The 25,901-nt window shown below is 37.7% G+C and overlaps 2 protein-coding genes across 3 annotated transcripts in view; one reads left to right on the top strand and one right to left on the bottom strand.

The window, feature by feature from the left end:
* Positions 1-25,901, top strand: part of LOC102218160 (matrix metalloproteinase-17-like) — a 32,329-nt gene that overhangs the window by 1,092 nt on the left and 5,336 nt on the right. The window contains exons 3-11 of one of the 2 annotated variants that reach the window (XM_023341418.1): positions 603-735; positions 1,935-2,076; positions 3,301-3,587; positions 13,320-13,499; positions 14,624-14,708; positions 16,058-16,140; positions 16,224-16,376; positions 16,747-17,034; positions 18,052-18,162. In XM_023341418.1, coding sequence (XP_023197186.1) covers positions 603-735; positions 1,935-2,076; positions 3,301-3,587; positions 13,320-13,499; positions 14,624-14,708; positions 16,058-16,140; positions 16,224-16,376; positions 16,747-17,034; positions 18,052-18,162 — 1,462 coding nt within the window. Of the gene's footprint in view, positions 1-602; positions 736-1,934; positions 2,077-3,300; positions 3,588-13,319; positions 13,500-14,623; positions 14,709-16,057; positions 16,141-16,223; positions 16,377-16,746; positions 17,035-18,051; positions 19,219-25,901 lie in introns of those variants that run through there. The other variant, XM_023341417.1, reaches the window with a different exon arrangement.
* On the bottom strand, positions 21,189-25,468 carry LOC111609933 (carbonic anhydrase 4-like). Its single transcript, XM_023341422.1, has 9 exons — positions 25,389-25,468; positions 25,144-25,219; positions 25,025-25,051; positions 24,781-24,951; positions 23,056-23,204; positions 22,873-22,968; positions 22,713-22,788; positions 21,777-21,940; positions 21,189-21,688 (listed from the first exon to the last, which is right to left on the bottom strand). Exons 2-9 carry the CDS (start codon positions 25,217-25,219, stop codon positions 21,512-21,514), a joined length of 936 nt encoding a protein of 311 aa, XP_023197190.1. The 5' UTR covers positions 25,389-25,468; the 3' UTR covers positions 21,189-21,511.

Below are 25,901 nucleotides of genomic sequence, written 5' to 3'. Positions count from 1 at the left end.
AATCCTTTGGGCCAGAACCATTAATGTTCTGGCCCGCCATATGATTTATGTGGCCCTCAGGGACACAGTTGTGTATTTAAATATTATTTTCACAATCAAATCAAAGCAGTTTTTCAGTGCAGTGTAGCAGCACAAAAAGTTTCCTTTTAGTGAGGTTCAAACCAGCAGCCACTCAGAAAGACCCAGAAAACCACAGAGCGACCGTTGTCGACACCTTTTCCTTTTGGCTGCAGCATCAAACGCTCCTGTCAGGGTGGAGCCTCACATGGTTTCAAAATCACATTTCTTAATTTCCGAAGAGATTTCTGTTACATCTGGGCTTTTTTTTATGTCATTTTAAGTAGAACATTTGATTTGATATCTAACCTGCATAATGAGGATGGAGGTTTTGCATCAATAAAGGCCGACATGCTGCTGGTCCAGACATCATCGGTGTTGCAGCTGCTGTAATATCAAATGATTCAGATTTCTTTCGCTGTGTCATTGTTGCAACAGCCAGTAGTTTACTGTAAGCAATAAAAACAATGCTGGCTTTTTTACTTGTTCTTCTTCCAGCAAATTGCTCAATTTCTCTTAGTTTCCTTATTTCTCTTCCTGTTTAGGACTGGCTGAGCAGATATGGCTACCTTCCTCCTCCAGATCCACTCACCAGCAAACTGCAGACCAAAGAAGGGATTGAGCAAGCAATCCGTGTCATGCAGAGATTTGGAGGGATCCAGGAAACCGGATTAATTGGTAGAATACACACACATGCCAAAAACATGATTTGTGAATGATTTTTTTCATGTATTGCCTTGCAAAAGTATTCATTTTTCATGTTTTGACATGTTACAATCAAACCTCCAGGGCCAGTCAAAGCCCTTTTGGGGCCCCGAGCAGATTTTCATTTAAACCCCCCCATCCCAACCTGTCAACACCAAATGCTTTACCATTCCTAAACTAGTTAATATGTGTAGCATGCCTACTATGATTAGCATCATTCATAATCAGTTTACATGATACCAGTGTTAGGATGTAAACATAACACTGGTACCAGCCCTACCCTGGTGGCTGTTGATTTTAACCTTACAGGAGTAGCAAAGTAAAACAAGAATATTTGGATTTTAAAATGCAGAGTAGTATTTAAGTGTGCCCCGTTATTTTTAACGATTTGAAAGTAACAACAGCTGAAAAACACTAAATTCACAATAAACAAGTTAACAAGTTTGATATCTTTCCCCAACAGGAAAATATTAACCTATTATTTGTATAACAACTACAAAAAATAATATAGAAATTGTTTTTTCATGTGTAGTACAGTTTAGGTTGTATTATTCGATTTTATTTTAAATATAAATGTATATTTGATCACTAGCTTGGTGCTCTTGGGGGCCCCCTGCTGGTGTGGGGGTTCTAAGCAGCTGCTTAACTTGCACGTGCCTTGGAAGGCTGTTTGAAAAAGCCGACCAAACCTTTTCAACTATGAAACAATAGAAAAAACTAAAACTCCACATAATCCTGAATACATCATCTCCGCCTTGTAGCACAGTGGTGGCTGCATTGTGCTGCGGGAATGCGTTTGTTTCAAAAGGAACAAGGAAGAAGGTCAGAGTTAATAAGATGATGGATGGAGCTCAATACAGAGCAAATGAATGGCTGAAGTGTTAGAATGACCTAGTCAAAGCCCACACCTGAATCCAATTGACGATCTGTGACAAAAATAGAATCCGTCTGAACTGTAAAGATGAATTGATGTAATTTTCTGCGAGTGCAAGCTACATTTTTCAGACTTTTATTTTTAAAATAAGCATTTTAAATTTAAATTACACAACACAAAATCCCATTAAAACTCCTCGAGGTTTGTGGCTCTTACATCATAGTGGGAAGCCCAACATTGTCTAAGTTCTCCTTTTGTCCAGTCAGTTTTAACACATGATATTGAACTGTTGCTCCAGACAGCGAAACGCTGAAGCTCATGTCCACGCCGCGATGCTCGCTCCCAGACATCGTCGGAGGCGAGGAGATGAGGAGGAGGAGGAGGAGGAAGAGATACGCTCTGTCAGGCCTTAAATGGCACAAGACAGATCTCACATGGAGGTGTGTTTCCTGTCATGCTGGTCTGTAGGTTTAACACGCAACTGCATGAATCATGATCATTTCTTTAACCGCAGAGTTTCACAGCTTAATATCAGGGGAATTACATGTATATTTTTTTTAACTCTTTACCTTTTGATGTTTCATATCAAACTAATTTTAGTATTAAAAGTAAATTTAAATTTGAAAACCCTACTCTATCTGAAAGTGTTCTTGTTAAATTATGGCGTAGTTTTGATTAAAGATAAATATTTTCTAATGGTGAAAACATTTCTCCATTCTCACTTATTACTGTCTGATTTATAGAATCAAGAAACAACTTGAAGCACACTGCAAAAACAGAAAATCTTACCAAGTATTTTTAGTCTAGTCTCCAGTGCAAATACCTTAGCGAACGTGAAATGAGACAAAACTAACTGATAAGTAGCTTTTCAGCAAAATATACAAGCTTGTGTTAAGTAAACAATATTGAAAATGAAAATGTGTCGGTTCCATTAGGAGACTAATTCACTCATAAGATATTTTTCCAGTGTTATAAGTGAAAGAAATATGAACTTTTTTAGGTCAAAAATTTCTTAATATTGTTGAAAACATTGTTGTACATAGTGATGTATTGTAGTGTAACAATACATTTTTCCCATATGGTATTTTATAATAATATGGGAATTATTATAAGTTATTATATTCATAAAAATGTCTTGATTCATTGGGAAATTACTTATAACTAGTATTTTTTTCTATCAATATTTATGAATTATTGCCCCAAAACAAGCAAAAACAAAACAAGTTACTGAAAAGTTACTTGTAAGTTAGTTTTATTTCAAGCGTGTTACAACAAAACTAACAACTTTTCAACAAGACATATGAGTTTGTTTTAAGCCAATAATTCCTTAATACTGCTAAAAACTGTTGTTTCCAATGGCAGAATATTTCACTCCTAACTTTGGAAAATGTCTTGTCATAAATGAATAGTTGTGACATGTCGAGAATTAATCAATAAAATCGTATCAAAAGTAATCTGCTAATGAAACAAACCTTTTCATCAATGTTAAGGAATTATTGATTTAAAACTGTGCTGAAAAGTTACTTGTAAGTTAGTTTTGTCTTAGTTCAAATGAACTAAGATATTTGAACTACTAATTAGGCCAAAAATACTTGGTAAAATGTTCTGTTTTTGAAGTGGAGTTGCATATTTGCTTTAATAAAGTCTTTTTTTCTTATTTCCAGCGTCCACAGCTACCCGTCAACATCCTCTGTTAGCCCTGATCAGGTGAAAGTTCTCCTGGCTCACGCCTTGAAAGCCTGGAGTGACGCCGCTCCGCTGAACTTCAGACAGCTGCCGGGCGACGGCGAAGCCGGAGGGGACATCAGAGTTTCTTTTGCCTCGCTGCTCCATAACGACGGGTATCCGTTCGACGGGCCGGGCGGCACCCTGGCCCACGCCTTCTTCCCTGGCATTGACGAAGTCTCCGGTGACACACACTTTGATGACCATGAGACCTGGAGCTACGGAGGTACAAATTTACAATAACAGTGACAGAAATGTGAAACAGCACTGCAAAAACACAAAATCTTATCAAGTATGTTTGGTCTAGTTTCTGCTGCAAATATCTTAGTGCAATTTAAATAAGATAGAACTAATTAATGAGTGACTTCTCAGCAAGAGATAGGAGTTTGTTTTAAGTAAATAATTCCTTAATATTGACGAAAAAGTTATAGTTCCACTGACGCCGTTACCTAGCAACACCAGCCAAGGCCAGCCCGTTACCTAGCAACCCAGTTCTAGTTCCACTGGCAGATTATCTCACTTACGGTATAATATGGGTAAAATGTCTTGTTATAAGTGAAATAGTCTGCCACTTATAAGATTAATGAAACTAGTATAATTTTTAATTGATATTAAGGGATTATTTACTTGAAACATGCTCTCATATTTGACTAAAAAGTTATTTGTAAACTAGAAAATTTCGGAAGAAATTTAGCCGGGGCCTGCCAAGGCGCGCCCGTCGGGCATGGGCCCGGCGTCGTCGCGCCACAAATCGGCGTCGACGCCAAAGGACGCCGCGACGTGATCAGTGGCACGCGGAGAACCGCAAGAACGTTAAGCGAGGCGGACGTGCACCGTTCGGTACGATTTAAAATGTTGTCAAGGCTTTTATTTTGGAAGTTTTGTTAACCTTCATTTCAAAGGGCCAAACTAATCCCATGCGTAATAGTCCTTGGGTTAAAATAGTTATATAATGCTCAAAACACAAGTAGCTGATGTAAAAATATTCAAGGCTTTTATTTTGAAATTTTCAGTATGCTTCATTTCAAAGGGCCAAACTAATACCACGTGTAACAGTGCTTTGGATGAAAAAGTCAAATAAAGCCAAAAAGAGCAATTACGTCATGTAAAATTATTCAAGGCTTTTATTTTGAAATTTTCAGAATGCTTCATTTCAAAGGGCCAAACTAATACCACGTGTAACAGTGCTTTGGATGAAAAAGTCAAATAAAGCCAAAAAGAGCAATTACCTGATGTAAAAATATTCAAGGCTTTTATTTTGAAATTATTATTATGCTCCATTTTAAAGTTCCAAACTAATCCCATGTGTAACAGTGCTTTGGATGAAAAAGTCATATAAAGCCAAAAACAGCAATTACCTGATGTAAAAATATTCAAGGCTTTTATTTTGAAATTTTCAGTATGCTTCATTTCAAAGTTCCAAAGTAATCCCATGTGTAACAGTGCTTTGGATGAAAACGTCAAATAAAGCCAAAAACAGCAATTACCTGATGTAAAAATATTCAAGGCTTTTATTTTGAAATTATTATTATGCTCCATTTTAAAGTTCCGAACTAATCCCATGTGTAACATTGCTTTGGATGAAAAAGTCATATACGGCCAAAAAGAGCAATTACTTCATGTAAAATATTCAAGGCTTTTATTTTGAAATTTTCAGTATGCTTCATTTTAAAGTTCTGAACTAATACCACGTGTAAGAGTGCTTTGGATGAAAAAGTCAAATAAAGCCAAAAAGAGCAATTACGTCATGTAAAAATATTCAAGGCTTTTATTTTGAAACTTTTGTTAAGCTTCATTTCAAAGGGCCAAACTAATACCACGTGTAACAGTGCTTTGGATGAAAAAGTCAAATAAAGCCAAAAAGAGCAATTACATGATGTAAAAATATTCAAGGCTTTAATTTTGAAATTTTTGTTAATATTCATTTCAAAGGGCCAAACTAATACCATGTGTAACAGTGCTTTGGATGAAAAAGTCAAATAAAGCCAAAAAGAGCAATTACGTCATGTAAAAATATTCAAGGCTTTTATTTTGAAATTTGCAGGATGCTTCATTTCAAAGGGCCAAACTAATCCCATGCGTAATAGTCCTTCGGTTAAAATAGTTATATAATGCTCAAAACACAAGTAGCTGATGTAAAAATATTCAAGGCTTTTATTTTGAAATTTTTGTTAAGCTTCATTTTAAAGGGCCAAACTAATACCATGTGTAACAGTGCTTTGGATGAAAAAGTCAAATAAAGCCAAAAAAGAGCAATTACGTCATGTAAAAATATTCAGGGCTTTTATTGTGAAATTTTCAATATGCTTAATTTTAAAGTGTAAAACTAATCCCATGTGTAACAGTTACTGAGTTAAATCAGTTATATACAGCCCAAAGCAGCAAGTAGTTGTAAAGGCCAGTTCTCAGTCCTGATCTGTTTCAACTGAGGATAGATAGAACTACAACGATGCGTATTCGTAGTCCTAACCAGCAGCCAATAGCCTCTTGAGTTCCGTTGCTATGGCAAATAATGGTCTCAGCAGGTGTGAGCTCTGAGCTGTGAGCTCTCAAACACACAAGTGTGTTTGAGCAAACACACTTTACTGAAAAAAAGCATTGGAAACAAATCCTTCTTGTTCGGGAACCGTAATACATATTCGAAAAGCGTTTTAAGCGTATGACAGTTCAATGTGTCTTCTGCGATAGTCCCGAGATTCATATCTGTACCTCACTCAGAGCATTTACAGTGATGAGAGAAAGAAATGTTGTGCCCAGATATGAACCGAGGTCGGCTGTCACTCTAATATGAGCAAAAATGAGAAACTTTGGGTCGCTTAGAGGCAAATTGTGGACAAACCATAACTGGTATCGACGAGCCGTCTTCACTTTCGAAGAGATCACAGACGTATCTACAAAATGAAATTTGAATGGCATTTCTAGGTGAATTTGTGACGACACAGCAAATCCTCAAAAATAGGGTATTTCTAGGATTTTTCCCATTGAGTTATAATGGGGTTTTTTTCGTAGTTTTTTGCGAATTATGTCGCCATGTTAATCCCGAATCCCACCAAAAGTAATAGCTGGAATGGCGTGAATTTTCTGCACGTTTTGATACCTCTTTTGTAGGTGTGCACGCAGCGGTATGAGCCGCATTAACGGTTACGGATGAAAAATAAAGAATAACTAGAAAAACAAAATTTCTGAAGAAATTTAGCCGGGGCCTGCCAAGGCGCGCCCGTCTGGTTTGTGCCCGGCGTCGTCACGCTACAAATTGGCATCGACGCTAAAGGATGCTGCAATGTAATCAAGTTCAGATTTCTTTAGCCGAAATCTCTTTGCTTCCTTGTCTTTCGTTAGGCGATGAAATACGTTCATGTTTGGTTCGGTTCAGTTCTACTCTAGTGGGCAGACTGTACCGCAGCTGCTGCGCTACAGATATTTCTCCGCTGATTTTCAGTAAAACTCTACAACGGAGAACCTGGAGGTTCTGGTTCGGATGAACAAAATAAACCCAGATATTTTATGTTTTATTATTTGAAATTATTGATAGGCCAAGCATAATGAAAAAAAACTCAGATCATGAAGTTATTTTATGTAATTCAAACAAAAATTATAATTTACATCATACCAAGCTAATATTATGTAGTTCTGCTGTTTTTCACTGTCGGCACAAGACGGCAGCTGAGAGTATCTGTATCCGAAGCAACTGATTCAGTGAAGTAGCTTAATATGCTAGTTCCGGTTATTTGTGGCAATTTCTGCAAGTCACAATAGCTCTAGGTTGAGGTAAAACAAAATTGCCTTATTTCAGCTGATCAGATTGATGTTAACAGAGATTTTGTAGCCTAACTGGTTTCACGAAAGCCAGTTAGCAAAGTGCTAACATGTGAACAAATTGTGGTTCCATCAAGCTAGCAGCTACGCTATCAGAGCCACAACAAAATATCCCACAGCAGTCAAACTTTTAAAATCGATCACATTTCTTAAAGAACACATTACATTTAACAACTGTAAGCAGTTCTAATAATATAGTAATGAAATTAAATAGTATATTTTATGGACATAACACAAACACTTCTTACCTTAACCAAACAGTCGGAAGCAGAAAGCTCTTCTTCTTCTTTTTGTTTTTAATGGCGGTTGGCAAGCAACTTAATGGTGTGCATTACCGCCACCTACTGGTATGGAGTGTGGATCAGGGCGCAACTTAAAAAAAAAAACACTAAATCCTTTCTATCAGTTTAGTTTTCTTAAGAAATTTTATGAAATAACATAAATATTCATGGGGCGTGCTGTGGTGGCGCAGGGGGTTAGCACGCCCCACGTTTCAGTTAACCGCTCCCCAATCTAAAGTCTTACATATAATCCTGTTACCTTCAAACATGTAATAACCGCTTTATTTATTTTGTGTTTAATTAATATCTTATTAAGTTTAAATGTCTCTATATCATATTTCCTAATTTATTGTACTTGCTTTATATTTTCCACAATTAATTATTACATGTTCTACTGTTTCCATATCCATACCACACTCACATCTACCTGTTGGATGTTTACCAATCAAATTTAAAGTTTTGTTTAATCCAGTATATCCAAGGCACAATCTTTTTTTTTTTCATACTTGCTCTTTTCGCTTTTCAGACTTACAATACTTCATTTGAGCCAGCTGGGGGAGACAATTCTCTGTTTTAGCCAGTAGGGTATTAGGGTTTTCAATGGATTTTCCCCATTGAATTATAATGGGGTTTTTTTCGTAGTTTTTTGCGAATTATGTCGCCATGTTCATCCCGAATCCCACCAAAAGTAATAGCTGGAATGGCGTGAATTTTCTGCAGGTTTTGATACCTCTTTTGTAGGTGTGCACGCAGCGGTATGAGCCGCATTAACGGTTACGGATGAAAAATAAAGAATTATAATAATAATACTAGAAAATTTCGGAAGAAATTTAGACGGGGCCTGCCAAGGCGCGCCCGTGGGGTTCGGGCCCGGCGTCGTCGCGCCACAAATCGGCTTCGACGCCAAAGAACGCCGCGACGTCACCAGTGGCACGCGGAGAACCGCAAGAACGTTAAGCGAGGCGGACGTGCACCATTCGGTACGATTTAAAATGTTGTCAAGGCTTTTATTTTGGAAGTTTCAGTATGCTTCATTTCAAAGGGCCAAACTAATCCCATGCGTAATAGTCCTTGGGTTAAAATAGTTATATAATGCTCAAAACACAAGTAGCTGATGTAAAAGTATTCAAGGCTTTTATTTTGAAATTTTCAGTATGCTTCATTTTAAAGTTCTGAACTAATACCACGTGTAAGAGTGCTTTGGATGAAAAAGTCAAATAAAGCCAAAAAGAGCAATTACGTCATGTAAAAATATTCAAGGCTTTTATTTTGAAATTTTCAGTATGCTTCATTTCAAAGGGCCAAACTAATACCATGTGTAACAGTGCTTTGGATGAAAAAGTCAAATAAAGCCAAAACAGAGCAATTACATGATGTCAAAATATTCAAGGCTTTTATTTTGAAATTTTTGTTAATCTTCATTTCAAAGGGCCAAACTAATCCCATGTGTAACAGTGCTGTGGATGAAAAATTAATATACGGCCAAAAAAAGCAATTACATGATGTAAAAATATTCAAGGCTTTTATTTTGAAATTTTCAGTATGCTTCATTTCAGAGGGCCAAACTAATACCACGTGTAACAGTGCTTTGGATGAAAAAGTCACATAATGCCAAAAACAGCAATTACCTGATGTAAAAATATTCAAGGCTTTTATTTTGAAATTATTATTATGCTCCATTTTAAAGTTCCGAACTAATCCCATGTGTAACATTGCTTTGGATGAAAAAGTCATATACGGCCAAAAAGACCAATTACTTCATGTAAAATATTCAAGGCTTTTATTTTGAAATTTTCAGTATGCTTCATTTTAAAGTTCTGAACTAATACCACCTGTAAGAGTGCTTTGGATGAAAAAGTCAAATAAAGCCAAAAAGAGCAATTACGTCATGTAAAAATATTCAAGGCTTTTATTTTGAAACTTTTGTTAAGCTTCATTTCAAAGGGCCAAACTAATACCACGTGTAACAGTGCTTTGGATGAAAAAGTCAAATAAAGCCAAAAAGAGCAATTACATGATGTAAAAATATTCAAGGCTTTTATTTTGAAATTTTTGTTAATATTCATTTCAAAGGGCCAAACTAATACCATGTGTAACAGTGCTTTGGATGAAAAAGTCAAATAAAGCCAAAAAGAGCAATTACGTCATGTAAAAATATTCAAGGCTTTTATTTTGAAATTTTTGTTAAGCTTCATTTTAAAGGGCCAAACTACTACCACGTGTAACAGTGCTTTGGATGAAAAAGTCACATAAAGCCAAAAACAGCAATTACCTGATGTAAAAATATTCAAGGCTTTTATTTTGAAATTATTATTATGCTCCATTTTAAAGTTCCGAACTAATCCCATGTGTAACATTGCTTTGGATGAAAAAGTCATACGGCCAAAAAGAGCAATGACGTCATGTAAAATATTCAAGGCTTTTATTTTGAAATTATTATTAAGCTCCATTTTAAAGTTCCGAACTAATCCCATGTGTAACATTGCTTCGGATGAAAAAGTCATATACGGCCAAAAAGAGCAATTACGTCATGTAAAATATTCAAGGCTTTTATTTTGAAATTTTTGTTAAGCTTCATTTTAAAGGGCCAAACTAATACCATGTGTAACAGTGCTTTGGATGAAAAAGTCAAATAAAGCCAAAAAAGAGCAATTACGTCATGTAAAAATATTCAGGGCTTTTATTGTGAAATTTTCAATATGCTTAATTTTAAAGTTCCAAACTAATCCCATGTGTAACAGTTACTGAGTTAAATCAGTTATATACAGCCCAAAGCAGCAAGTAGTTGTAAAGGCCAGTTCTCAGTCCTGATCTGTTTCAACTGAGGATAGATAGAACTACAGCGATGCGTTTTTGTAGTCCAAATCACCAGCCAATAGCCTCTTGAGATCCGTTGCTATGGCAAATAATGGTCTCAGCAGGTGTGAGCTGTGAGCTGTGAGCTCTCAAACACACAAGTGTGTTTGAGCAAACACACTTTACTGAAAAAAAGCATTGGAAACAAATCCTTCTTGTTCGGGAACCGTAATACATATTCGAAAAGCGTTTTAAGCGTATGACAGGTCAATGTGTCTTCTGCGATAGTCCCGAGATTCATATCTGTACCTCACTCAGAGCATTTACAGTGATGAGAGAAAGAAATGTTGTGCCCATATCTGATCCGAGGTCGGCTGTCACTCTAATATGACCAAAAATGAGAAACTTTGGGTCGCTTAGAGGCAAATTGTGGACAAACCGTAACTGGTATCGACGAGCCGTCTTCACTTTCGAAGAGATCACAGACGTATCTACAAAATGAAATTTGAATGGCATTTCTAGGTGAATTTGTGACGACACAGCAAATCCTCAAAAATAGGGTATTTCTAGGATTTTTCCCATTGAGTTATAATGGGGTTTTTTTCGTAGTTTTTTGCGAATTATGTCGCCACGTTAAGCCCAAATCCCACCAAAAGTAATAGCAATCATGGCGTGAATTTTCTGCACGTTTTGATACCTCATTTGTAGGTGTGCACCCAGCGGTATGAGCCGCATTAACGGTTACGGAAGAAAAATAAAGAACTATAATAATAAAGAGACGCTTGTTGGGTGTAGAGTAATAGGTTCCTGCCATTGCTTTGCATGGCAGGCCCCAACTAGAAAATTTCGGAAGAAATTTAGCCGGGGCCTGCCAAGGCGCGGCCGTGGGGTTTGGGCCCGGCGTCGTCACGCCACAAATCGGCGTCGACGCTAAAGAACGCCGTGACGTAATCAGTGGCACGCGGAGAACCGCAAGAACGTTAAGCGAGGCGGACGTGCACCATTCGGTACGATTTAAAATGTTGTCAAGGCTTTTTTTTTGAAGTTTTGTTAAACTTCATTTCAAAGAGCCAAACTAATCCCATGCGTAATAGTCCTTGGGTTAAAATAGTTATATAATGCTCAAAACACAAGTAGCTGATGTAAAAAAATGCAAGGCTTTTATTTTGAAATTTTCAGTATGCTTCATTTTTAAGTTCCGAACTAATACCACGTGTAAGAGTGCTTTGGATGAAAAAGTCAAAAAAAGCCAAAAAGAGCTATTACCTCATGTAAAAATATTCAAGGCTTTTATTTTGAAATTATTATTATGCTCCATTTTAAAGTTCCAAACTAATCCCATGTGTAACAGTGCTTTGGATGAAAAAGTCATATACGGCCAAAAAAAGCAATTACATGATGTAAAAATATTCAAGGCTTTTATTTTGAAATTTTCAGTATGCTTCATTTCAGAGGGCCAAACTAATACCACGTGTAACAGTGCTTTGGATGAAAAAGTCATATACGGCCAAAAAGAGCAATTACGTCATGTAAAATATTCAAGGCTTTTATTTTGAAATTTTCAGTATGCTTAATTTTAAAGTTCCAAACTAATCCCATGTGTAACAGTGCTTTGGATGGAAAAGTCAGATAAAGCCAAAAAGAGCAATTACATGATGTAAAAATATTCAGGGCTTTTATTTTGAAATTATTATTATGCTCCATTTTAAAGTTCCAAACTAATCCCATGTGTAACAGTGCTTTGGATGAAAAAGTCATATACGGCCAAAAACAGCAATTACCTGATGTAAAAATATTCAAGGCTTTTATTTTGAAATTATTATTATGCTCCATTTTAAAGTTCCGAACTAATCCCATGTGTAACATTGCTTTGGATGAAAAAGTCATATACGGCCAAAAAGAGCAATTACGTCATGTAAAATATTCAAGGCTTTTATTTTGAAATTTTCAGTATGCTTAATTTTAAAGTTTAAAACTAATCCCATGTGTAACAGTTACTGAGTTAAATCAGTTATATACAGCCGATAGCAGCAGGTAGTTCTAAAGGCCAGTTCTCAGTCCTGATCTGTTTCAACTGAGGATAGATAGAACTACAGTGATGCGTATTCGTAGTCCAAATCAGCAGCCAATAGCCTCTTGAGTTCCGTTGCTATGGCAAATAATGGTCTCAGCAGGTGTGAGCTCTGAGCTGTGAGCTCTCAAACACACAAGTGTGTTTGAGCAAACACACTTTACTGAAAAAAAGCATTGGAAACAAATCCTTCTTGTTCGGGAACCGTAATACATATTCGAAAAGCGTTTTAAGCGTATGACAGTTCAATGTGTCTTCTGCGATAGTCCCGAGATTCATATCTGTACCTCACTCAGAGCATTTACAGCGATGAGAGAAAGAAATGTTGTGCCCAGATATGAACCGAGATGGGCTGTCACTCTAATTTCAAGAAAAATGAGAAACTTTGGGTCGCTTAGAGGCAAATTGTGGACAAACCGTAACTGGTATCGACGAGCCGTCTTCACTTTCGAAGAGATCACAGACGTATCTACAAAATGAAATTTGAATGGCATTTCTAGGTGAATTTGTGACGACACAGCAAATCCTCAAAAATAGGGTATTTCTAGGATTTTTCCCATTGAGTTATAATGGGGTTTTTTTCGTAGTTTTTTGCGAATTATGTCGCCACGTTAAGCCCAAATCCCACCAGAAGTAATAGCTCCAATGGCGTGAATTTTCTGCACGTTTTGATACCTCATTTGTAGGTGTGCACCCAGCGGTACGAGCCGCATTAACGGTTACGGAAGAAAAATAAAGTTCTATAATAATAATATTAAAGAGACGCTTCTCTCCGACAATAGTAATAGGTTCCTGCCATTGCTTTGCATGGCAGGCCCCAATAATAATAAAGAAACTTTTCTTGGGAGAATAGCAATAGGTTCCTGCCATTGCTTTGCATGGCAGGCCCCAATTAGTTTTGTCTTATATCAACTGTACTGAGATAATTGCACTGCAAAATAGACCAAATCCTTGGTAAGATTGTGTGTTTTTGCTGATGTTCCCACTTCCACAGGTGGCGGCAGCACCACAGACCTGTTCACCGTGGCGGTGCACGAGTTCGGCCACGCTCTCGGCCTCTCTCATTCCTCCTCGGATCCGTCCATCATGAGGCCGTATTACCAGGGTCCGGTGGGAGACGTGTCCCAGTACAAGCTGGATCTGGACGACAAGCTGGCCATCCAGCAGCTGTACGGTCAGTGGCACCCAGAGTCTCTGCTCTGTAAACTCTAACATTGCATTTACCGTATTTTTTGGACTATAAGCCGCTACTTTTCCCCCATGCTGCTGCAGATTTTTCTTTAACCACCAGGGGGCTCTATAGCAGGAAGTGAATCATTGGAAGTCAAAATTGGAAATCAAAGAAGAAAGCGCTAATTTTCATTTAGAACAAGCACATGCTAGCAGCGGGCACTATGGAGAAATGTTTTCAAACTCAGACCCACTCATTTTTGGGTGTATAGTGAATTATAATGTTGACGTTAGTAAAATAAATTAAGTGCCTTCATCTCTTTCTTTATGTAATTGTAATAAGCACTTGATTATAATAAGTTGTGGGCCTTTTGGGGTAAAAAGGTTTTAAAAATTAACAAAACACAAAATCTTACCAAGTATTTTTTTTCCTCGTTTCTAGTCCAAATATTTTATTACACTTGAAATAAGACAAAACTAACTTACAAGTAACTTTTCAGCAAGACATAGTAGCTTGTTTTAAAGTCAATAATTCATGAATATTGATGAAAATGTACTAGCATTGGCAGATTATTTCAGTTTTATATTAATTTAATTTATTAAAATGAAATAATCTGCTACTGGAACTAGTACTGTTTAAAAAATAACATTAAAGAATTATTTAAAACAAACTCCCATATCTTAATTAAATGTTACTTTTAAGTTTAAAAGGTTAAATCATGTTACACTCTGAGGTAAAGCTGTATTTGTTTTAGATCAGTAGGTAATTTGTAAAAATCTGGGGAATATCTCCATCTTCAGCCCTTTTCACAAAATAATAAAGTTTTGTTAAAGTTTAAATGTTTTACTGATTGTCATAAAAACCACAAAAAAAAGTTCAGCTTGCTGTTAATGGAAATGAAGTTTGTGTTTGATGATAACTTTACTTTCTCTTAAAACAAGCGTTTTAGATTGGGCATGAAATTGTTATTTTTAATACTTATCTTGAGATCACAAGGAATAAGAGTTTGATCTGATACTTCTGTCCAGTTGCATGCTTGTTGACAGACACCCACGCTTCCTGAGAATCACGTTTCTCATGCTGTCATCAGCTTTCAGTTCCTATTTAAAGTCATGATTCTGTTTCAGGCGCGAGAGACGACACACAACCAGGTGGAGTCAATCCTGACCCACCCCTCTTTCCGAGTCCTCTACCCCCGAGGCCAACAACTCTGTGAGTTCACAAAAGTGAAATACCACAACTTCTAATTCTGTTCTGCTCAAATACAGCCATCATGGAGGCTTACGCATTAAGCCCCCGCTTAATGCGTAAGCGGGGGCTTTTACGATTCATTGGAACTGTTCTATTTCAGCAAAAATACAAACTCGATGACAGCAACATTCTGAGGAACCACATGCTTTTGGAAACAACCAAACAAGGTCCTGACATTATTCTGTCAGGGCCTGTTCACCGTGGCAGTGCAAGCGTTCGGCCACGCTCTGCCTCTTTTCTCCATCATTCTGATATTATTCTGATAATTGGCAACTCTTCTCTTCATACAAGAACTGGTAAAGCTGATTTAAACTGGTTGGTTTCCTGGTTCAGGACCTGTGAAGGGTATTAATTAGAAATGTACGATGCATCACCCTGTATTAGTCATTTGTGAACATATCCAATATTAATTTAAAAAAACAACTGATATTTATTTCCATCTTTTTGCCATTTGTTTCTGGGGGGAGAATGTGATGCAGTGCAGGACTGTGGGGAATTCAACTGAAGCAGAAAAGCTTTTCTTAAAGATGTCAAAAGATAGTAAAATTTTTATAATATATACAATATTAAAAGGCGTTGAAAGATAGTAAAATATACAGCTCTGGAAAAAAAAACAACAGCCCACTGCACTGAAGCCCATTGAAAACCTCATGGTTATTCCACCAAATAGTTAAAACTTTGGTATTGTTGTTTCTAAATAATTAGAAACTTGTTTTCTTTGCATTAATTTCAGGTCTGAAAGCATAAAATCTTTTTTATTACTTTGACCATTTGTCATTTTCTGCTAATACTGTAAATACTAAATTTTGAATTTCAGAGACATGTTGTCAGTAGAATAAAAGAACAATGTTCATTTTACTCAGACATAAACTTATAAAGAGTAAAATCAGAGAAACTGACCATTTAGCATTTTGTCTCTTAATTTTTTCCAGAGCTGCATGTAATATATACAATATCTGTAAATATCGGTTATCAGCAAAATGGCAAAAATAATATTATCGTTATTGATCCAGATTTTCATATCGATGCATCCCTAACAGTCTGATTGCTTTTCTCAAGTAACAAGTAAAGTAAAGAATTACAGTTGCAAGTGAGCCCAGGATTCAAACCTGCTAGCATAATGCTAGTATGACTATGATGGAGAGTTTCTACAGGGTTGGTTTGTTGAAAGCTTTGTGTCGATTCCTCCTTGATTTATGCACATTATTATGAGTGTAATAAACTGTAAGCCTCTGTGGTCACATTTAGTCTTGTTCCGCCCTCTGGTGGTATGTTCCTGTAACTGCATTTAAAATCTCTCCCTGTTTCAGTCCTGAGCCTTCATTCGATGAACGATGCCAGGGAGGCTTTGATGCAGTAGCAAACATCAGAGGAGAGGTTTTCTTTTTTAGAGGCAAGAAGAAACTCATGCGTAAAAGTTTAACAATTACAAATAAATATTGTTGTCATGTTTTAACCCTGTTCTTTGTTTAATAGGTGCACATTTCTGGAGAACTAAGCGAGACGGCTCTTTGTTGTCCTTAAGGCCGGCTGTGATCACAAACTTTTGGATGGGCCTTCCGACAGGAACAAACAAAGTCGACGCCGTTTATGAGAGAAAGAGCGACAGCAAAATCATCTTCTTCATCGGTAATAAAGCTACAGCTTAACCTGTTTTACAGTAGAAAGTTTGATCCTGGCTAATTCATCTGACATGTTTGCTCCTTTCTAAAACAGCATGCAGCAGTTTGCTCAAATATTTATTGAGGAAGCAAAGAGAAACCAAACCAACACTGCAAAAACACAAAATATAACCAAGTATTTTTGTCTAGTTTCAAACAGTTTTAATATTAATAAAATATTAAAACTGAAAGAAAACAAAATCTTAGTATTTTGGTTGGTTTAAAGTTCTGGATTATGTTAGAGAATATGCAAAAAACAGAGGTATGAATATTTTTTGTGAGGCATTATATCAAAGCAGATGTCCACCAAATGTTTGGAACCATTCTGATGTGTTCAGGCTCACAGTACTGGGTCTTCAGTGACACGAATGTGATGAGCGGTTACCCTCGGCCCCTGTCCGACTGGAGAATGACGACGCCGAGTGGCGCCGCGCCAGACCGGGTGGATGCAGCCTTCGTCTGGGCCCACAACGGGAAGACGTACCTGTTCAGCGGGGGGCAGTATTGGAGGTTTGATGAAAGCCAAAAAACAGGCTATCCGGAGCCAGATCCCGGCTACCCACGGGCCAATGACCTCTGGACGGGAATGCCAACCCACATGGATGATGTCATCACCTGGGGTGAAGGTAACAACGATCCCAGTCGTTGAATGAGTAACATAAGCTATAGGTAGATAAACCAAACTAGATGTTTTCATATGTAGAATGTAGTCAACACTGGATAGCAGACAGCTCTAGGTCTTTACAAAAAAATAAATAAGCAACTAAAAAAAACACATTCAAATGTTGTTTAAGACATTTACAAGCTAAGGGAGGAATCACAGATTAAATTATGAAAATGCAGAACTACTGTGAAAAACTTTGGTAACACTTTTGCATAAGACTGACATGACACTGTAATAAACATGAAGGAGTCTTCATGAATGTTTATGATTGTTGTCATGATGTATCATTCTGTAAATAATCACATTTTTCATGCAAGTTGACACATTTAATGGACTTTTAGTGCAACTCTGCGTTAAAAGTGTCATTATTTACCAAATGACAATTCATGACCACAGTTGTAAACATTCATAAGGACTCCTTCATGTTCATAACAGGTGTTTTATGGTTAAGACGGCGTCATGTCAGTCTAATGCACAACCCTTCAAATAAAATGTTCCCGAAACTTTTGGTAAGGTAATTTTATTTATCCCGCACATTTTCAGCAACAAAGCAATGAATTAGAGGAAATACAAACAAAATAACAAAAGAAAGCAAAATGTATAAACTAATAGGAGTTTCTAAATTAGTAGAAACTAAATTGTTGCAATAAAAACATTTGATTTTTATTGCAAATAATCACAAAACCCTGGAGGGTCTCATTGATGTTAAAAGGCGGTCAGTATAATGTAATTTTAAGAATTTATTAATGTTTTAAAAGCTTGTTCCCGCGTTTTGTCAATACATTCTGGCACAGCCGGCCCTTTAAGAGCAGCCATGGTCCTGATTTGGCCTAAAAGTGAAAATGAGTTTGATGCTCCTGGTATAGAGAAACATAACAGCTGCAGAAAGCACAGAACTATGGAGACGGATCAGTGACATGCAGCCGTCGAGCTTCTTTGGTTGTCCTCACTGAACGTTGCTGCCGTTGTCATTCTTCAGGAAACGCCTACTTCTTTAAGGACGATTTCTACTGGGTGCTGAAGGACGGGGGAATAAACCAGGAGTATGTTTCTCACAAGGCCACAGGGATGGACTGGCTGCGGTGTCCGGGTCCTCCTCCGACGGCTGCGCCGCAGAATCCTAGGAAGGATTGCAGCTGTGCCTTCAACAGATCGTCTCTGTCACTGAGGAACGACTGTCTGCTGCTGGTTGCCGTTATGCTGATAATTAATGGGCTGATTTCTGTAAATAATTAACTAATGTGGGCTGTTTTCTCTACACTGCAGCGTAAACGGGACTCCTTTCTACCATCAAACAGCTTTATTTCCTGATTCAAAGGGTTTACTTGCAGGATTTGGCAACCGTAGGATAGCAGCACTCTCCCATCCCAGTTGAGTTTCACATATTTGTGTTTGAAGAATAAAAATGGACCAAAATATCAGCCTCTTTGGGAGTTTGATATTTAACACCATTATTCAGCAAATGGAGCTCTTCTTTCACATTTTATTATCTGATCCAGACAGAAATTTAGAAGATTAAAACCGAGGCGCCTTCTTCTGACTTCCAAATCGAGTTCTTCCAATATATTGTAGATGTGTTTTAAAATATATTCAACCAATTATGAATTGGTTTATCCTGTTTTTAAATTATTACAATTTGAAATATGGTAGTTAGATTTTCTACGTGTGATTATATTTTAACTTGTACATTATCTCTGTTTGTGGTTTAAGGTTTGCTGCTTAATAATCGTCTGAATTTACTTGTTTTTGTGTTAATAACATTTGGATAAAGGGCTGTTATGTAGCTAAATGAAATCCTCAGAAATTCACACAGATGAACTGGAAATGTTTGTTTTAATGGAGTATTCAGTGTAAAATGAACAATCAGACATATAATTGCAAATATTCAAAAATGTAATCAGAACCTCTCACTATCTGTCTGATTTATTTAGGGGGTTTTTGTACAGAAAGAGCAGACAATGAACTCTTGTGCGTATTGTTTTTGTCGGGTCTAACGGTGATTTGACTGGGCCACCCTGAACCCTTTCCCCAGGAACTTAATTTCCCAGAAGCTTTTATATTGCTTTGGCATTATTATTATAACTTCCTACACTGGCCCCCTGTAGCTCAAAGAAGAGACTTTAAAATACTGTTGTTAGTTTATAAATCACTGAACGGCTTAGCACCACAATACATTAAAGATCTGCTGTTGTTGTATCAACCTTCCAGACCTCTCAGGTCTTCCGGTTCTGGTTCTGCTCTGCATCCCCAGAACCAAACGAGGAGAAGCAGCTTTCAGCATCTATGCACCACAAATTTGGAACAAACTTCCAGAAAACTGTAAAACAGCTGAAACACTGACTTCTTTTAAATCTCGAATAAAACCCCACCTGTTTAGAATTGTATTTGAAATGTAATCAATTACAAATGTATTAATGGAACTTGACTTAATGCTGTGTTTTGATTATTGATTCTATGTTGCATTGTGTTTCTGTGTTTGTTATGATGTAAAGCACTTTGAAATGCCTTGCTGCTGAAATGTGCTATACAAATAAAATTTGATTTGATTATGAGGGCTGCTGTTGTGTTGCTGCTTTGGAAACTTATCAATTACAGCAACCTCTGAGACACTGGATGGCCCACTGGCAGCACTGGACACGTTTTTACTCCCACAGAGTCGAAATAAAATAGTGAAACCATAAAACCATCACGTTTTTAAATAGCAGTTATGGTTTAAGTAAAGTAGGGGAAAGGAATGTATTTTGACTAAATTGCACCAACTGTAACTTTCTGTTTGGGTGAAAATGAGAGTAAACAGTTTCTGTCAGTGATTTCACCTTTATGTATGGAGAAGATCTATAAGCTTCCTAAAGAGGAAGGCAGGCTTCCTATTTAGCAACATAAATTGGATAAATTATCACAGCAATAAAATAATCTGTGTATGTTTTAACCAACATGCAGTGTGTGTGAACACACACATTGTAACAGGTGGTATCAAAATTCACACAAGTATTTTTGGATTAATGAACTCATGCAAAAGATTTTTTCAGATTTTTTTTTTTTCAATGTTAAAATTTTGTATTTTCCTTTTATTGTTTTTGATTTTTTTCTGTCTGAAATGAAGCAGATCCAAAGTGCTACAAACATTGTATTCCAGTGTGTTTCCTTCCTGTAGTCTAGCTAAGAGCTGGGTCTGTGGATGTTGTATTTGCAAACAAAAAGACAAATCGCTTCTATGTTTAACTTTAAATAACTGCTGTGGAAACATTGAAAGTGCTTCTCTATCAGCTTTTCTTCTCTAAATTTCCATCCATTCAACCAATTCTGCTTGTAAAGGTGGGTTACACCCGGGGAGGCTGGCGAACAATACACACACACACAAGCGTGAGAAGACAGTGCTGACACCTGCCCCACCGCTACAGTAAATTTCCAACATGTTAGTTCGATTTTTGCCCTGCGGTGCTGCTGAGGGTAAAAGAGAACTTCCCTGAATCCTGGAAAAGGTTCTGCTTTAAAAACTCACACAGTCAGTGTACTACAGCAAGTTTCTTTCACAAACGCACACACTAAAACTCACTAAATTTAAAATCTAAAACTCATTAAATTTAAAATCTAAAACTGGCTACGTTTATTTTGCTCATAAGCAAGAGCTGCAACTTCCTTTCATCTGTTTAAACACAAATACAGGTGGAATGAACCTCAAATACCAGAACAACACTTTACATAAGTTGTATTAGAACCTCGTCTAATTGCCTTCAAGGACATATTTTAGTCAATTTGTGTTGGAGAGGAAGGTTAGGAACAGGAATTTCCTAATTCAAGTAAAAGTCACACGACTTCAACATATTTTTACTCAGGTAAAAGTAAAAAAAGAAATTACTCAAGAGTAAAAACGCATTGGTAGAAAGACTACTCCAATACCGAGTATCTGATCAAAACATCGATCATTTAATATTTAAACCAAAATATAAAGTTATGAGGAAAAAGTCTGACCTTTAACTGTAAACAAATAATTTTATATTAAACAAGTTTTGTTTTACAAGCAGGAAACCATCACAGACTAATTCACAGAATCTCCTGTAAAAATAAAAACCAACTCAAAACTATATTGAAGATTAAAAACCAAACACTCAGAAGTCATTGATAAATATTTTATTGAAAAGGTTTTTATCTTCAATGATTGTACACAATGTGCCAGAGAACAAACAGGATAAAGTCAAGTTCTTCATAAACCAGAGTAACACTTTAAACCTTCATCACAAACTAAAACCGGTTTCAGGCTCGATTTAAGTGCAATTTAAACACGCAGGCGTTTCTGCAAAGTGCAAGAAGAACCACAAGAATAAACGAGTAAAAAAATTTATGCATTTGTGTTGCATGGTCAGTTCAAGACAGATGAGTCTTTTCATTTTCATATGCATGTTTTATCCAAAAGTTGATCTTCCAACTTAGCTTTTGTTTTAATATCTCGCCATTATGAGGGCAAAGGTCATCAGAGCCAGAGAGTAGCCAGATTTGGTGGAGGAGCTTGCCTTCGGCTGCGTTGAGACCGGCTGTGACGGCTGGGTGCTTCGATACACATTAACCATCAGAGAAGTGGAGTTTTTGATGTGCAGGCTTGTGCTGAAGAGGTCGATCTGAAGGGAGGATGGACAACGCTTAGCCTCATGGGAAGAAACCACTCTGTAGGATCCAAATCAGAACCTCCCTTATGGAGACACTCACCAAGTTTTTGCTGACTTTAATCGGTTCTTTGAACACGGTCCAAACTACGGCCTCGTTACAGGTGGGAGTGGTCAGGGAACCGAGGTAGCGATAGTAATTGGCTCGGTTCACGCCAGAAAGGAGATCGTCCAGAGAAATATTATCATGGATTGTTTTATTCCCACCTGAGGAGAGAAATGAGCATCAAAGTGAGGCGCTCAAAAACAAATGAGCTTTACCACACGGCCCCCTAGTGGTCGGTGAGGTACTGCATGTAAACGACGGTTTAATGTCAACGCGAGACGCCTGCAGTTCACTTATCAAAAGATTATGTTTAAAAATAATAATGACGGATAAGTGGCTTAAAACTTGGTCACTCAAAAGAAAAACAGTCATACCTGCTGAATGTGTCGTTCAGGAGCGACTCGATTCTTTTGAACGGCTCTGCGCCGGAGAACAAGTCTCACTTGGTGAGAACTGTTACAACTTTGCTTAATAACGCTTTTCTCACACGTCAACAGCTGTTATTTTTATTTAATACAACTGACGGAACTAAGTGGTTAATTTTTATATTTAATGGTTCAGAAGATTCTTGTTTCTGCCAAAGCAACTCAATTTTATTTTTCTTCTATTATACGTCTAAATTACAAATAGGCCTAAAATGTTATTAATGGACACAACATGACTTTTTAACTTCCATATAGAAACTTATAATTAACGCTTTCAGAATCTGTAAATAACTCAAAACGCTACGAGTTTACGTCTATGTGTCACATTTACAAAACAGCCTCACCCTTCTTATTAATGAACAAAGAAAAGAACAGAGACTCATATTTTCATTTCGGCTTGTATATATTAAGATCTGTTATTGTGGGGCAATTTCAAGTTAGGTGGTTTGTTAAATAGGTTAAGTTGTGCTCAGCCTGAAGATGTTTGCAAAACACTGCCACAGCTTACCAGCATTTGAGATATTTGAGAAGTAGGAGGTCAAAGTCTTCCAGCTGGCTGGCTGATCATCTACACCCGTCAGCTCCTTTAAAAGTGAAGAGAGATGCTGATAAAGCAGCTACAGAAAATTTTTTAAGAAGTTCTCAAGCTTGAGGTCATCTCTGCTCACCTCAATAAAGAAACCGAGAGCAGCGAGTCCTTCAGAATCCTTCACAGCAAGGGTGGCGTTCCGGTTGTAGGTCGACTTCATGTTTACAATGTGAAGCTGAAGGAGGAATGAAAACAAAATATGTTTTTAAAGAAAGTTAACACACACAGGAGGCTCCAAAGTTGGCATGAAGATTAGAAATACCTCCATGGGGAAGCGCTTGCCGTCCACAGTGTGTTCTGATCCGGGTTCAGCCGTGCCGTTTCCCCAGTGAAGGTGGGCCTGCAGGCTGTCGTAGCTCTCAGACAGGGCTCCTCCTGAGATCTTGATGCCAGCATTGAAGGTCACTTTGACTGGAAGAATAAAAGGAAATGAAGATAAGAACAATATCCAGTGCCTCCTGATCCCCCCCTCTGGCTCCGCCCCTGGTTAAAACTATGCTCCATGGGGGCGTGCAGTGGTGGCGCAAGGGGTTAGCACGTCCTGGAGGCCTTAGTCCTCGACGAGGACGTCGCGGGTTCGATTCCCGGCGACCTTTGCCGCATGTCTTCCCCCCTCTCCCCGCCCTCTATCCTGTCTGCCCACTGTCACAAAAATACGAGCAAAAACTCTTCGGAGAAAAAACCCCAACAAACTACGCTCCATGAAGTGCATTAACTCACAACAGCCCTCAAAACTGACTTTGCTTACCGTCACTTTACAGTTTTTGTTGCGCCCTCGGTCTTTCTGTCAACACAATGAGAAGTTGATGCTGCTCCGATATTAAGGTGAAACTTAAACCTGTCGAGTGTTCATATCTCAAAACAGAACCGCAAAAAGTGCATTTTACATCCCACACCGGACTCTGTTTCTTCTGTTTTCCCTTCACGTTCTGTCATGGCCGCCATCTTTAATCCAACATCAACGGCTCCGCTAAAGGACAACCAGCGGCGCCCTCTGCTGGATGGCGGTCAAACTACAACAGTAAATGAAGGCCTACGGGTCATTTACTAGTTAATCGGTTGGAACTAATTTTAATTATATAAAGGATTAATCATAACTAAATGTTTCTATTAGGTCAAAGTTGACATATGATCTGTTTGTTACTATGTGTAGATATCTGACTAGTCAGAAACCTCACTTCATTGGTTACAACACCAAACTAATTAATTTATTACAGCATTGGCTACAATTCTAAATGAAGTTGACATACCATCAAAGTTGAAGTCAGGTAAACTGAAACAAGAGTAGTTAAATTAACTTTATTAAACTAAATTTCTTTGCATTTGTTTAAATTGACAACTTAATAAATTAACTTGGGTACTTAATTCAGTTACTAATTTGTGACTATATGAAGCAACTTATTTAAGTCAGATAAAAGAAAAAGTCAGGCACGAAAATTTCAGTTTTTGTGATTTTCTTCAATTAAAAATATTATTGGATTAACTTCCACTCACTGAAACCTCCATGTCTTCTGGAAAAATGAGTTAAATCATTACCAAATAGAACATTTTCTGCCCTTTTTAAACAACATAAACAAAACACAGATGTTGAGGTTTAGGTGTAAAATGGTTAAAGAAATAGACTCTTAGATTTCTGTAACTAATGAGTTCATGTAAATCTGTACATAATTAGTCAACATTTTCCACATGTCACAGTAAGCAAAATTAGTGTTTCATTTGAAAGCTATGCGTTTGTTTATCTATTTATATTAAACTAAATGCCAGTTTACCGCATCTGGAAAAAAAATTGAATATCTCAAGATTTTTTTATCTTGTTCAATAAATGTTATTATTTTTCAATGACATCTTCCAGTTTAGAGCTAATGTAGTGATTCAATGTTTGATTCACGCATCTTATCTGTCCACATAATAAAGTCTGAGTCCGTCAGATGCCGTATAATCTCAGTCTCAGTCCGGGATGCTGCGTCTTTGCAGTCTCTCAACATACCAGTTTTCCCGGTGTTCTGAATTGTGGCCAAGGCGGATTTGTTGTCATATCCCTCGAAGGTGAACTCCGTCAGGTTCTTGTTCTCCGTGGCGTTGGCAGACGCGATGTTGATGGGCGACTGACGCGTCCCGTTGCAGTGCAGCGGGGCGATGGTCGGCCAGGTGCTGTCACCTGCGGCAGAGGCACGGAGCTGAGCGGCTGCAACGAAATGATGTTGGAGCGAACAGAGGAAACTGATACTTACTGCAGCTTGAGTTATGGTAGCACCACGCTGGAAGAGAATTAAACCGGTTAGTAGGTTCCGTTTTTTTAGAAATACTGGTGAAAATATATGTGCATATTATTTTCTTTTTTCCCCCTTACCGACCGTGGATGACTGACAATAAGCACCTGGTGCAAGGACGCACACAGCAACAGCTATTATTGTCAGAACATTCATCTGAGGAAGAAACAAACCATGAAAAATACCAATGGAACCTGGAAAAAATGTTTTATTTGCATTTTACAATTAATTAAATGCAAATAAATGGAAAATTAAAACTCACATTTGCTGATTCGAAAGTGAGGAAAAGTACAAAGATTTTAAAAGTCAGTCCAGCTGCTCCTACCTTTGCAGGTGTTTCCACGCAGGTGTCTGCTGTCCTGCCTCATCCTAACATTTTATAGCAGGGGTGTCAAACTCCAGCCCTCAGGGGCCGGTGTCCTTTAAATGTGCCACAGGTACAAAACGCTGGAATGAAATGGCTTCATCACCTCCTCCTTGTGTAAATCAGTTCTCCAGAGCCTTAATGACCTAATTATTCTATTCAGGTGCTGCAGCAGAGGCACATCTAAAAGTTGCAGGACACCACACCGGCCCTTGAGGACTGGAGTTTGACACCTGTGTTTTATAGCTTCTCATTTCTGCAGAAATTCAGCGGATACTTTAATGACGTCAATACCTGATCGCATGACTTATAAAAGATCAGGATCTGTGTTTTTCTGTGTATTTATTTCGAGTTTTCTGTGTCTGAGTCTGCGTGTTGTCCTGTCCTCCCTTTGATTGTTCCCAGGTGTGTCTCGTTCCCTGATTGTGTATTTAGTGTCACCTGTGTCTCTGCGTCTTTGTCGGGTCCTCGTCT

Source organism: Xiphophorus maculatus, chromosome 10, assembly GCF_002775205.1.
Source record: "Xiphophorus maculatus strain JP 163 A chromosome 10, X_maculatus-5.0-male, whole genome shotgun sequence".
Taxonomy (NCBI): domain Eukaryota; kingdom Metazoa; phylum Chordata; class Actinopteri; order Cyprinodontiformes; family Poeciliidae; genus Xiphophorus; species Xiphophorus maculatus.
This window is presented reverse-complemented; position numbering and strand designations above follow the sequence as displayed.